A 13,841-nucleotide genomic window follows, 5' to 3' on the forward strand; every position below is an offset into this window, starting at 1 on the left:
TACTCACCCAAGGGAAGTCCACACTGTCTCCTTTGTATGGGTCTCATTGGAAGTATCTGTTGACCTTAAGCCTGCATTTGCCTCCCCCCCTCCACCAAGTTCTCTCCACGTCAGCCAAACAAAACATAATAATAGCCTTTTAAGTACTCAAAGACAAGTTTTCCGGTGCCCCATCCCCAGCTCTTCCCTTGCTTCTTTCTCTTCCACAAGCTAAACCTTCCTAGTTCCATTAACTGACCTTCATGTGAGGTGGACTCATGGCCCCACACTATTCTGGTCATTCTCCAGGTTATCAACATCCTTTCTCTAAAATGCAGTGTCCAGAAGGGAATATAATACTTGAGATATGGTCTGATCAGTGTAGAGCACAGAGATGGTCAAAGACTGGGATTTCTGGTTTTTGACTCGCTGCCACACTGCACTCCATCCCAACCCATTCCCCCTCCCCAACCCAGGAAGTTGGTTTAGACAGGAATTTACAACTAAATCCTAGGATCCAGGTAGCTTCACACTCAGTCTGGATTCTTAACCCTCCCAGTCTAAGGTGAAGATTGTGCTTCTTTTCCTGTTATCCAACTTTCTCATCACAATGGACAATTGCAAATCTGGTTTTTTGTTTTTTTTTTTGAGGAAGGTTCAGAACCTCAGGCAGCCAAGGCAGAGACTCCTATATATTCAATCCATAAAGACACCCACCTAAGTGCCCACCCCCCACTTCTGCCTAATATTACCTCTGGCCTATGGGAGAAGAGGGTGTGGGAGAAGAGGTAGACTATCCAGGTTCTCTAAGCCTTCTCCCTTACCCCTAAAAGCCAATCCATCAACACCCCTTCTAATCATGACAACTGCAGCTGCCTCTGAACTAGGTCACAGGTAGGAACAATCACGGGTCTAGAGCTGGAAAGAACCTCTAAAGCCAATCAATTCAACTCCCGGACTTTACAGACGGAGACACAGAGGTCCAGGGAAGTCAAGTAATACAGGGGGCACAAAGGGTGTTAAGTGATACAAGGGCATAGACAGGTCATCAAGGGACCTGGATTCAAGTCCTGATGGGATGTATGACTGGCAAGTCTTTCCTTCTCTGGACCTCAAATTCCCCCATCCAGACAGTCTTTGTGACAAGTGCTTTGTAAGCAGTAAGGTGCCATGGAAAAGAGAGCAGTGGTTACCCTTGTGCTGCCTTTCTCCCTGAATCTGCATGATTCTTATAGGTCAGGGACCACTAAAAGCTCACCCAGTTCCCTTCTTCTCCTATTATATTCACTTAATAACAATCAACTAACAAAAGATATATGGGAAAGAAGAGAGTCTCAAAGTGACTTTGGGGCCAGTGGAGACCATGAGCATCCCGTTATTTGCCAAAATTTGGAGGCTGTATGGCCAATCTGAGGGATGCTATAGAGGGTATTACTGCTCCAACTCCGGAGGATGGTTTTCTATTAAACATAGTCACTTCCCATTCACCAGCACAGCTTGCCCTCCTATCAGCCCTCTGTTTCCAAAGGCAGCTTTTATTAGCCCCGTTTTAAAGAAGTGAGTACAAGCCTTTCAGAGAGGAAGAGTGCCTTACTCGGTCAGGGTCATGTAGCAAATCAGTGTCACAAACCCTATTTGAACCATGTCTTCTCATTCCCAAGTCAGAGTTCTCTTTCCACTACACCACTTCCATCTCATGTTTAGACTGACTAGTTCCGAGTTTTGGCCCTGCCAAAATGAGGGAAGGCTCAAATGAGATACATAGCCTGGCATTTATTAGGAGCTATATAAATGCTTGTTATCCCCCTGCCCCTGCCACTGAACTGACATTATGTCCTAGAAGAAGGTCTAGTCCCCTCTTAGGGCTTTGGTTTCCTCATGTGTAAAATGAAGGAGTTGGAGTTAATGCTCCTCAAGTCTCCTTCTGGCTCTGAGGTTTTCCAAGCAACCTCCTCCCTCTATTTAGAATTTTGTTCTGTGTGTCTGGGTCTTTGTTCCCTTGTGAGACTGTTCGGAAGGAACTGGGGGTTGAGGAGGGAGGTCCTTTTGCTGCTTGGGGCTGTGTCACCCAGAGAAGGGGGTGGACAGGGCAGGGCTCAACTCTGGGTACATTGAGTCACTCCCTCTCAGGAACAGGCTGTCAGCTAGAGCAACGGGCCAAAACAAAAAAGGAGGAGGAGGAGGCAGGAGGCAGAAGGCAACCAAAGGAGGTTAAAAGAGAAGAGAAGGAAAGGGTGAGGGAGGGAGGAGGCCCTAACATGAGAGGATGGAAAATACAACAGAGTATTTCAACAGCCCTTCCCAATGGCGCGCACCCGCCTATCATTACATGCCCAGCTTAATTACCCATCATTATAAACTGAATGCACAATAGATGCCAACTGCATTTTCTAAGGACAGACAGCTTCTCTTCCCTTATTCTCCCCCTCCCAATTATCACCAGGGAGAATCTCCATAATGTCACATTGAGATTATCTCTCCTTTATCCCTAAATAGCTGAGATGTTCTGAATCCTTATCCCTTAATGGGAAGAAGATGGCACAACGGTGGTGTCAACTGGCTGGAGTCAGGGTCCTAAGACAGCCCCGTGGAGGGCAGGGAGGCCCCTGCAAAGTTTGTCCTTAAAAACACCAGTTCACAGAAGCTGCCCAGGGCTCCAGGGGCCAGTAGAGGCCAACTCAAGCTGAGTAACCGGCATCTCCCCTTTCCCCACCCCAAACCCAGGCTCCCAGAAATAAACGGGAGCTGATCTCATATCCTGTGGGGATCTGAAATAGCCCAGGCAGGTTAAAATAGCGCAGAGTCCACGGCAGCACAGAGTCGGGTCGGCGCAGGCCAGGCAAGCAGAGTCCACTCCGTCCCCGTCCCTCTCCAGGGGAGCTCAGGCAGCAGCCCCCCGCCAGGCCGGGGGCCCTCCCCCCCGCGCGCCCCAGCGCACAAAGCGGCAGCCCCCTCCCCCATTCCGAGGGCGTGGGCCCCCAGCCCCGCTTTGTTAACGAGCCTTCGAGCATTCCCTCCGGGGCCAGCCAGAAAAGCCGAGCCGAGCCAAGCCGAGCCGAACAGAGCCGAGCCGGGCCGAGCCCCCGGGGCCGGACTCGGCCCCTCATGCCGGCGCGGGGGGGCAAAAAACCACAAAATCGCTTCCACTCACATTGCTTCAAGAGGTCCAGACACAAAGCCATGAGACCCGAGGGGCGTAGGGGCGGAGACAGAGAGAGACAGAGAGAGGGAGAGAAGGAGAGAGACAGAGACAGAGACACAGACAGAAGGCGGGGAGGCAGCAGCGCCTCGGTCTGCTCCGGGAGGAGGAGTCCCCTCGGCTGCCAGAGGCCGGAGCCTGGGAGGAAGCTGGAGTCCGCCCCGCCCCGCCCGCTCCCGGCACAAAGCCCCGGCGTGGCCGGTCCGGCGGCGCTGGGTTGCGCGCACGGGGGCCCGGGCCCGGACACCACGACGGCCGCGGGACGCCCGCGCTGGGGGAGAGAAGGCGGCGGCTCGTGGCTCGGCCAGAGCCGAGGGCGCACGGAGACAGGGAGAGCCCGGTGGGGGCGGCTGCACTCACCCTCCTCCCTCGCTCAGCCCCGGCCGCTCCGGTGATGTACTTGCAAGGGGAGGGGCCTCTGGGTTAAAGCCCCGCACGCGGCCCCACCTCCGGGCCCGCGTCACCGGCCGCGCGGCGGCTCCCCCCAGCCTCTCCCCCTCCCTCCTCCCTGCGCTCTGGGGCGCGGCGGCGGTGGAGGGCTGGGGGGCGGAGGGGGTGGGGGGGCGCGGGAAAGGAAGGATTTAGGACCACATGCACGCGCACACGCAATACACCGCGCCGAGTGCACGCAGGGAATCCACGCTCATGTGTGCACGTGCCCGCCCTGGAGGCGTGGCGGGTGCATACAGGCAATCCCATGCAAACCCAATAGAGCGGGAGTGCACGCGCGCGCGAGCACGGGTAGAACTGGATGGGCGTGCACTTACAAGGCGGAGGACGGGTAAGAAACAAGCATGCACAAGCACATCCAATCAGACGTGCACAAGGCGCGACTACACTCCAGTGCGGAGCGCGCATAAGCACGTGCACATCTTCCCCACGGGCGGGTGCACGCACCGCACGAACGCGCACGTGTTTTATGCACACTGGAACCGGCGTGGGCACACCCACCCACAAATATCCTACCCGCTGCGCTATAGGTCCTGCAGGCAGGGGAAAGAGCGACTTCGCAAACCGAGTCTTCCTTGGCTGAAGTACTCCCGCAGTTACTAGTTCGCCTGGTCCTAGCTGCGCCTGGCAGGGACCAGCCCCACCCGTGCGGTTACCAGCCGGCATCCTGCACATGCTCAGTGCCGAAGTCCCGGGCTGGTGCCCACGTCCCAGCCTCTACCACCTTTTGAGAACACGAGTGGTGGTGCGCTCTTGGATGGCCCCCCAGGTAGTTCTGCTCAGCCCACACCATCCTGTGGCCGGGAGCTGGCCGCGCTCTGACAGATCAGTCCTCCCCATTGTTATCCACAGACCCTCTCTTCCCTTTCCCAACCCCTTTCTCTTTCTATTCTCCTTTTGTTTCCTCCTTCCTGGGCCAGTGGTCGGGGTCACGGCCACCCTAGCAAGTTCCTTTACCAAAGGATGTCCCGACAAAGCGGATCGTGATCTGAACAAGCAACCTTCTGTCCAGCCCATGCCTGAGGACCTTTCTATAAAATCCTACTGGCCTTCAAGAGTATAAAAAACATTTAAGAGGGCAATCAGGACTTTTAGAATCACACCTATTAGGGATGGAAGGGACAGGGTGGATCAGCTACCGAATTTTATAGAAGAAGAAACCGGTCCAGCGTGGGAAGAACTTGCTCTCCTCACGTATAAAAAAATAAGTTGCCGTGTTCTGTGAGTTCTTCAAACTCCACAATCTTGCCCCTCCTCTCCACTCCCAACCCTAAACCAATTCAGGCCTTGAAACCTAGATTATTACAATAGTCTCCTAACTGGCTGTCTCCCTTCGCAATTCATCCCTCTGGGAACTATAATTTTCCCAAAGCAAAATATGATCATAGATTTAGAGCTGGAAGGAACTTTGGGAGGTCGTCTCAACTCAATCCCCTCATTTTGCAGAAGAAAAGGAAGCCCCGTTGATACTAAGGGTCTTGGCCAAGGATTCCGTACTCCTCTATTCAAAAACCTGTGGATCCCAATTTCCGATATGAACTCCTGATCCTGACATTCAAGGCCCACCACAACCTGGTGTCAACCTACCTGTGCAGATTTTATGAGTTTTATGCTACTCCTCCTTTCAAATGGTCTACATTCAGCTAAATGGACTACTTTGTCCTTGAATTATGTCACTTCCTACTCAGGATACTCAAATGTTTCCCTTTGGCTTCTAGGCTCACACATAAAGTCCTTTGGCATTTACCAGTTGGCTCCAATCTACCTGTCCAGTCTTATTACCTGTGGTTCCCTTTCCTGCACTCTTTGCTCTACCCAAATTGAACCTCTTCCTCTTACTCTCAAAGGACACTCTTGTCTCCCATCTCAGTGCCTTTGTACTGCTTGTCTCTCATGCCAGAATGCTGTCCTCCTTACCACATCCCTTTAAGGTGCAGCTCGAGTGTTACCTCCTGCAAGAGACCTTTGCTGAATTACTTTGTATTTATTTTGTGTGGTCGTTTTACTGCACGCCCCATCCCCACTCCCATGAAGGCTCATTAAAGGCAACTATTTTTTAAATCCACAGAGCCTAACATAATAGGCACTTAATAAATGCTTGTTGGATTGAATTAGTCATTTATTGGCCCTAGGCCTCAGTCTCCCTTTCTGTAAAATTAGATAACCCTTGCTCAGCATCTCTCAGTGGGCTATTGTGAAGATCAAATGAATGACAGGATGTGAAATCACTTTTAATGGCAATATAGTGGTAAAAAAATAATAATAGAGGCAATCTCCTCCTTAACATCCCTGTGAGGTAGGTAAGGCAGGTAATATTGTCCCCATTTTATAGATGGCGAAACTTAGGGTCAGGTTAAGTGACTTACCCAGGGTTACATAGGTAAGTTAATGTCAGAACAATGTCAGACCTTGAATTCAGGTCTTTTGACCAGAGCCCTTTCCACTATACCAGCAGCCTTACCAAAATCTTCTTACTGAAAGAATGAGAGTTTTGATGAGGCAGAGGAAGGAGAGAGAAATTGAGAATCTAGGGGTACCACCATGGATGGCAGGCCTGGGAATGGCTTTGTGCAGTCAGAGGGCAGCCTGAGAACCCTGGGAGAGAGAGCAATGGGAGACAGGAGAAAGGAGTCAGGAACTGGAGGTGGCATGGCTTTGTTCATTGTATAGGTCTGCCCAAGAGATCTGGTCATGCTGCTTCCTGTCTTCCAGTGGCCTGGAGGTCAATTCATAGCAGACTATAGTATGAATGCTGATGCCTTTTTTTTGCCATCAATACTGAGTAGCTCCCACCCTGATGAGCACGCCATTGCTATTCTAGCTGCCTGCTGAGCCCTTCCCTGGGAGAGGAATACTCTACGAGACCTCAGGGCCAGGGGAGGAAAAATGGGGGGGGAAGGGTCTGTTTGGAGGGAGCCTTGCACCCGGCCCACAACCTCATTAAGAAGCAAGAGTTACTATGTCTAGTCTCTACCCTGAATTCAATTTGGCTTTGCTGTAGTGAAATGGCACAGGCTGGAATCCTAACTCTGCCACTTAAGAGCTATCAGACCTTGGCCATGTCCTTTCTCCTTTCTGGGCCTCAGTTTTTGTTTTTCGTTTTTTTTGTTTTTTTAATCTGCAAAATGAAAGGATTGAATGAAATGATCCCTAAGGGCCCTTTCCATTCTAAATCCTGTGATTCTATGAACAAACGTTTCTTAATTGCTCACTGGGCTAGAATGCTATAATCACAGAACATGAAATATGGAAGTCTAGAACATGGAATGTTAGAGTTCCATGTTGTAGGATTCTAATCATCTTTCTCTATATAGCCTAGTCACATAGTCTGTTAAGCCTGCTCTGAAATTCACCTTTTGCACTTTACTGTGCTGTGGAACTACATTGGTTTTTCAAAGTCTATACTCTGATAACACAAATATTAGCAAGTCACAGTAGGCTGGAAAGGTTTCAAGTAGGAGTTCGCTGAAGGACTGTTTCTATCTTCTAAGGTCCAGCCTAGCCTGAGTTCAGAGGGCCTCAGTGCCACTGAGTGATACAGTTTCTTTGGTCACCTCAACTTGATTGTGGAGATAATGTGGTATAGTTGGAAAGAGCATTAATTAGTTCTGGAGTCAGGGGACCTGGATTCAAATCCTGCCTTTGATACTTACTATCTGTGTGACCTCTGTCTTGTAGTTTACCCTCTCTGAGTCTCTGTCTCCTCATGTATAAAATGAGGGTGTTGGACTCTAGATCTATGATTCTATAAAGACCAAGGGCATAGATAAGTTCTCCAAGACAACAAGAAGTAACCACAATAGCAAAATCATGAATCACATATATATATATATATATGTATATATATATATAATATATACACATGTGTATGTATGTGTGTATATGTATATATGTGTGTATGTATATATATATATGTATATAGTGATTTTATCAGTGTAGGGAGCTCTCAGTGTGGAATTCCTCTACCAATTTCCTTTCTCTGCAACTCCTATTGTTAGAGAATTGCCTGGGGGCGAAGAGATCTCTCTTAGGTGACCAGCCCAGAGTCACACAGCCAGTATATATCAAAGACCAGACTTGTACCCAGGTCTCCCTAACTCAAAGGGCAGCTCTTTTATCCACGATGCCATGGCACATCTCATATCTACCTCTTTTTCTATGTTAGAGTGGCAATGAGATTTGTACGTTCTTTGGTATGGGGAATTCTCAGCAAGAAAACTCCCTCTATTAATACAAGTTCCATCTTCTCTACAACTTGGAGTCTTAAGAGAGCTGTGATGAGTGACTTGTTCACAGCCAGTATTGAGTCAATGGCCAGTAACGTGTCAAAGATGGGGCTTGAACCTGGGTCTTCCTGGATTCATAGCTGGTTGTATATCCACTACACCAACTTGTTCATCTCCAGAAACCTGTCATTCTGCAAGATGAAATCAGCTGAGGCCCTTTCTCCCTCCCTCCCTCTGATTGGAAAGGGTGGAAGCTGGATCTTGGAGAGCTCGTCCCACATCCTCTACCATGTAAAGAGGGCATCCAGGGAATTCTCTTCATCATTTCCCACATGCTACATTTTTTGGACTTCATCCTCTTCAGAAACTCACCATTCTGCAAGATGAAATCAATGCAGAAACTCACACCTTCTCAGATAATTTCCTAGCCTGACTGACTGCCTCCCCCCAGCTTAGTCCCTCCTTCCCACTTCAGTTTCTTTTTATGTGTTGTCTCCCCTGTTAGAGTGTGATCTCCTTGAGGGCAAGGTCTGTCTTATGCCTTTCTTTTTATTCCCAGTGCTTAGCCCAGTGCCTGACACATAGTAGGCGCTTAATAAATGTTTATCAACTCTGGCTTATCCCACTCAAGTCCTCTTTATGCCTTATTAAGGTATGGAGTTCTTGAAGGCAATATTAATGAAGTACAAGCTCTAGCTGCTCCTACCCGATTGGAAAGAACTACCATACAACCCCAGGAGTGATGGGCTTTTTGTCCCAGGATCTTCCTAGTACAATCTGTAGAGGCTTATCAGGCTGGACAAAGCAGAAATCAAAGACTATTGACTAAGTTAGGGACAAGTTGTGTTATCTTTCTTGACAGAGAGCATCTACACTGATGAAATTACAGCTCCCTGATGTATGAATGTGTATGTGTGTGTCATACTCTAGTCAAACATTCTTTCTCTCTAAAGATATATATATATGTGCACATATACACATATATGTGCATGTCAACACAGAGAGTAAACAAGAGAATGATAAAATTATAGAATCATACAACATTGAATATTAGAATCATGGAATCTTGGAACCATAGAATATAGAGCCATGGAATTTTGGAACTAGAGTAAGAGGTGCTCCTGGCATAGCAGATAGAGCCTCTGCATCTAGAATCAGAAAGACCTGAGTTCAAATCGAGTCTCAGACACATATTAGCTATGTGACATTGGGCAAGCCTGTCTGCCTCAGTTTCCCCATCTATAAAATGAGGATAATAAAAACATCTATCTCACAGGATTGTCCTAAGGATCATCTCAAATAATATTTGTAAAGCACTTTGTAGACCTTAAAGTACTATCTATATAAATGCTAGTTAACTATATAGAATGTTAGAGGTAGAAGGGACCTCAGAAGTCATCTAATTTATAAGATCATAGAACTAAAGTTGGAAGGAATCAGAGAGGCCATTTACTCCAACCTTCTCATTTTACAGATGAGGAAACTGAGGCCCAGAGGGGTTAAGTAACTTGTCCAAGTTGTAAGTAGTAGAGATGGGATGTGGACCTAGGTCCTATGACTCCAAACCGGTTATTATTTTTTTTTTTTGCTGTACCATACTACCTTCAATCTCTTTATTTTCTAGAAGAGGAAACTAAGGTTCTGACCTTAGAGCTCTAAGACCAGGGAGGGGAAGTGTTTGAAGAGGCTAGAAGTTAAAGGCGAATCCCATAGCTAGCTATCCACTATAAATCCAGAGGTCTTGCCTGATGGAAGCCCATTGTATGGTAGGACATCTCAACTCACAGAGTTTATAGGAAATGAGCAAAGCAGTAGGAGACCCGTCCTTTCTCCCTTGGCATATAAAATCTGTGTGTCCCTTGCCCAGAATTAGGGGCACTATTGGAAGCTCCAGATAGGACTGTCAGGTCAGGCATGTTCCCCCAGAGTCACTTAGACAATAAGCATTTATTAAGTGCCTACTATGTGCCAGGCATTGCAGTAAGCACTGGGGATAGAAAAAAGGGCAAAAAACCCTAGTCCCTAACCCCAAGGAGCTCACATTCTAATGAACAAGCTATTGTATCATTTTTCAGTTGTGTCTGACTCTTCATGACCTCATTTGGGGTTTTCTTGTCAAGGATCCTGGAGTGGTTTGCTATTTTCTTCTGTAGCTCATTTTACAGATGAGGAAACTGAGGCAAACAAGGCTAAGTGACTCGCTGAGGGTTATACAGCTAGTAAGTGTCTGAGGCTAGATTTGAATTCAGGAAGAAGCGGCTGACTCCAGGTCTGGCACTGTGCACTATGGCGCCACCTATCTGCTACATATAGTAGAAATTAGAGATAACGGGGAAGGCACTAATATTAAAGTCAGTCAATAAATTAATCAATTTATTAAGCATCTACTATGTGCCAGGTACTGTACTAAGCACTGGATCACTGGATGTAAAGGGGAAAGGCGTTCTGTAGAGGGTGAGATTTCAACTGGGATTAGAAAGAAGCCAAGGAAACCAGTAGACAGAAATGAGGAAGGAAAGTATGAGGAACAGCCAGTGAAATTTCAGTCAGGAGATGGGACATCTTATTTGGGGAACAGTAAAAAGGCCAGTGTCACTGAATCAAAGAGTTTGTGGAAGGGGGTAAGGTGTAAAAAGTTTGGAAAGGTAGAAAGGAGTCACTTTAGTGGGAACAGAATGGAGCTATTAGCCTGGGGCAAGAGGACTGGACAAATTCCCCTACATTTAGGTGTGAAAAGCATTTTGCAAATGGGTGGGTCCTGCCTGCTTTGATGCATAGGACAAGGACACCATGGCAGAAAGAAGCCAGAAGCCAACTTCAACAACCTAACCATTTCTAGGGGCTCTTCCCCCACCCCCTGTCATTTTCATAGCCAACATATTGTTCTGCTGGAGTCAGGGGGCAGAAAGATCTGGCTTTAAATCTCACTCTAGACATCTCCCAGATGTGTAACCCCCAGGCAATTCTCTAAAGCTCTCTGAGCCTCAGTTTCCTCATCTGTAAAATGGGGATGGTAAGAGTCCTTACTTCATAGGGTTGTAGTGAGGAACCAATGAAATAATGTATGTAAAGACCTTTATAAACTTTAAAAGGGCTATATAAATATAAACGGTCATCATCATCATAGTCATTATCATTATTACAATTTTATGAATTGCCATGACCAAAATAATTCCTCCTTTGCTAGTCAGTCTCTGAGGTCATGAGCCTCTTGTCATTTAGCTGCAGGTTCTCCAAGGATGGGCATGTAGTCTATGACCCAAGCTCATAGTTGAGGCCTTTCCAGCTTGGTAGAACTTATTAGAGTTATCTCCTCCATCCTCCACCTGGGGGTATGGAGGTAACCCTGGGCTGAATCTATGAAGCGCAAGTTTTGGCAGGTTTGGACAAAGAAATGCCTGACCTAAGATTCATAAAAAGTTCATTTGACCTTTTGGCCAAAAGTTTGGGAGGAACTCGGGGACAGCCTTTGATTTTGGAGCGTGGGAACCTCTGACATCTAAAGTGAGGTTCAGGCAACCCCAGCAGATGAGCTCAATAAGGTCTGGGAGCTTGGGGACATTGAAGGGTTCCTGGCTGCACTTGAGTGGCTTCTTTCATCGTTCATCTCTGCTCCCCACATCAGAGCAGCCCAGAGAGAACTCAGTACATAGTGAGTACTTGAGACATGGTGAAGTGGGAGGGAGCCTAGATTTAGAATTAGAGGACCAGGGTCCAAATGTAAGTCCTACCACTTATTAGCTGTGTGAACTTCAGCAAGTGAATTAACCTCTCTTAGCTTCAGTTTCCTGATTTGTAAAATGAGAAGGCTAGCCTAGATAACCCCTAGGTCATTCTAGCTCTAAATATGTTGATTCTATAATTCTGTGATAAGTATCTGTTAAATGTCATTCTCCCCCATGTTTTCCCTCAGCCATTTTTGTATAAGTCCTTCTAGTTTCCACCAATGACTGCACACCTTCCCTGAGGACCACTTGGCAGAAGTCAGTAGAAACATCTCCCCAGCTGTGACCAGAAGGGTTACTTTACGGGGAAGCGTGTCACTGACTGTCCCCAGACTAAACCCTTTCACCTTATTCCCAAAAGGGAAACACCTGTGACTGACAATTTGCACTAGGCACCACAATACCTAACTCATGTCTGTATTTGCTTTCCATACTTCTCCTTGGCAATCTTTTTTTTTTTTTTTTTGTGAGGCAATTGGGGGTAAGTGACTTGCCCAGAGTCACACAGCTAGTGAGAGGTATGTGTCTGAGGCCAGATTTGAACTCAGGTCCTCCTGACTCCAGGGCTGGTGCTCTATCCACTGTGCCACCTAACTGCCTTTTCTTTTGCAATCTTCAATTTCTCTGTCCCTGTTTCTGGCTTGTGAACTCCAAAAACATTTCTTTGCCACTGCCTCATCCTGGAACTTCTCTCCGCAGCTGGAGAATCCTTGACTTGGAACATCCAACCATCCCTTTGCCCTTCTCAACCTGGTATAACTTTTTGTAAGATTCACTCTCTTCTCCCATTGGTGAATTACTCCTGGTGGGAATCCTCCTGGAAGGGCCCAAGCTGGCCTTCATTCTTCTCCAAGCCCTGTTTCTTGCTTTGGGATTTCAAAACCATGCCCTACTTTTCATCTCTCTTTTGGCTGTTGTCTCGCCCCATTAGACCCTTTGAGGACAGGGACTGTCTTTTCACTTGTATTTGTATCCCCAGTGCTTTGCACAGTGTCTGTGCTTAATTAATGCTTGTTTCTTTCCCTTCTTGCCTGCCACCTTGCCACATTGGAGGCCCTGTTCTCCTAATTGGTGACTCCCTCCCAGGGACCATAATTTAAGGAAGGACTCTAGCCATGCTTTGCCTCAGTCCCAACTGGACTCATTCTGGACTAATTTGACTAACTGCCCTTCCACTCTCCCAACTTCCCCACTCATCTATTCCCTTTATATATTGTCTTTCTTTCACTAGAATGCAAGCTCCTTGAGGGCAGGGCCTGTTTCTATCCACAATGCCTGGCATATTGTAAAGACTTTCTCTCTCTCTCTCTCTCATACACAAGCCCAACTATTCACTTTGTAAATGCCCACACCTTACTATGTACCTTTCTGCTCAACCTCCTGGGGCTTTGTGAATTCCTTTCAGGAAAGATGGTAGGCCACAAGAGAGGGGAATCTTAGATTCCTAAGATATCAGAGCTGGGAGGACCCTTAAAGATCACAGAATCCAACTCCATCACCTTATAGATTGGAAAATCTGGTCTTAATGAAGGGGGAAAAAGCTTGTCCATGGTCGGATAATGAGTTGATGGCAGAGCCAGGCTAGAACCGAGCCCTTCCTGGTTCTTTTCCAAGGCTCTCTTCTCCCCACCTGCCACTCACCTTCCCCAAACTACCTGAAGATATCCCTATGAAGCATTTGTTCCCCAGATGTTGCTGAGGTAGAGGGCTTAGGCCAGGCAGTCATCACAGAAGGGAAGGGCTCTCATTTTCTACCTAGCTGCATCCTCTGACATTTGAGTTTGGGTAAGGTGTGAGGAGTGGGGGTGCCTCCCTTTCTGTGACATCTTCTTTTGTCTTTGTCCTCTGTATGTCTTGTCTTGAATAAAGTACCATCAGTCATTCATACAACTCAGGGAGAGAGGCCACCTCTCATGGGGAGCACCTGATGCTGCATAGAGAAAGGTATCAGGTCATAGGATGACCTGGTGCCTCCATCCGTGGCAGAGTAGCTCTAGGGTCAGGGCAGAGTTTCAGTCCTATATCCTTTGCCCTTACTTCATACTATCTCCCACATGGACATTATCATTTAGCTGTGGCTGGCTAGCTTTTACCCCATATGATGGAGGAGACAGGCCCATTGAGTTTCTGCTAAGGAAAGGAGACAGAGATGCACTGAGGTATAGAGTGAAAGTAATACAGAGAGACTAACACAAAGAGGAGAAAGCCAATGAGAGAGAGAGAGAGAGAGAGAGAGAGAGAGAGAGAGAGAGAGAGAGAGAG

General features: G+C 47.5%; 1 protein-coding gene across 5 annotated transcripts in view; it reads right to left on the bottom strand.

The window, feature by feature from the left end:
- DLGAP4 (DLG associated protein 4) overlaps positions 1-13,841 on the bottom strand; it is a 104,196-nt gene that overhangs the window by 61,084 nt on the left and 29,271 nt on the right. Inside the window, exon 1 of one of the 5 annotated variants that reach the window (XM_027867066.1) lies at positions 3,131-3,343. The exons of 3 other annotated variants lie outside the window; for them this stretch is intronic. In XM_027867066.1, coding sequence (XP_027722867.1) covers positions 3,131-3,161 — 31 coding nt within the window. In that variant the 5' untranslated portion in view covers positions 3,162-3,343. Of the gene's footprint in view, positions 1-3,130; positions 3,344-13,841 lie in introns of those variants that run through there. One more of the 5 variants, XM_027867068.1, reaches the window with a different exon arrangement.

The sequence above is a fragment of the Vombatus ursinus genome, unplaced genomic scaffold (genome assembly GCF_900497805.2).
Source record: "Vombatus ursinus unplaced genomic scaffold, bare-nosed wombat genome assembly UNPS02014785.1, whole genome shotgun sequence".
Classification (NCBI taxonomy): Eukaryota; Metazoa; Chordata; class Mammalia; order Diprotodontia; family Vombatidae; genus Vombatus; species Vombatus ursinus.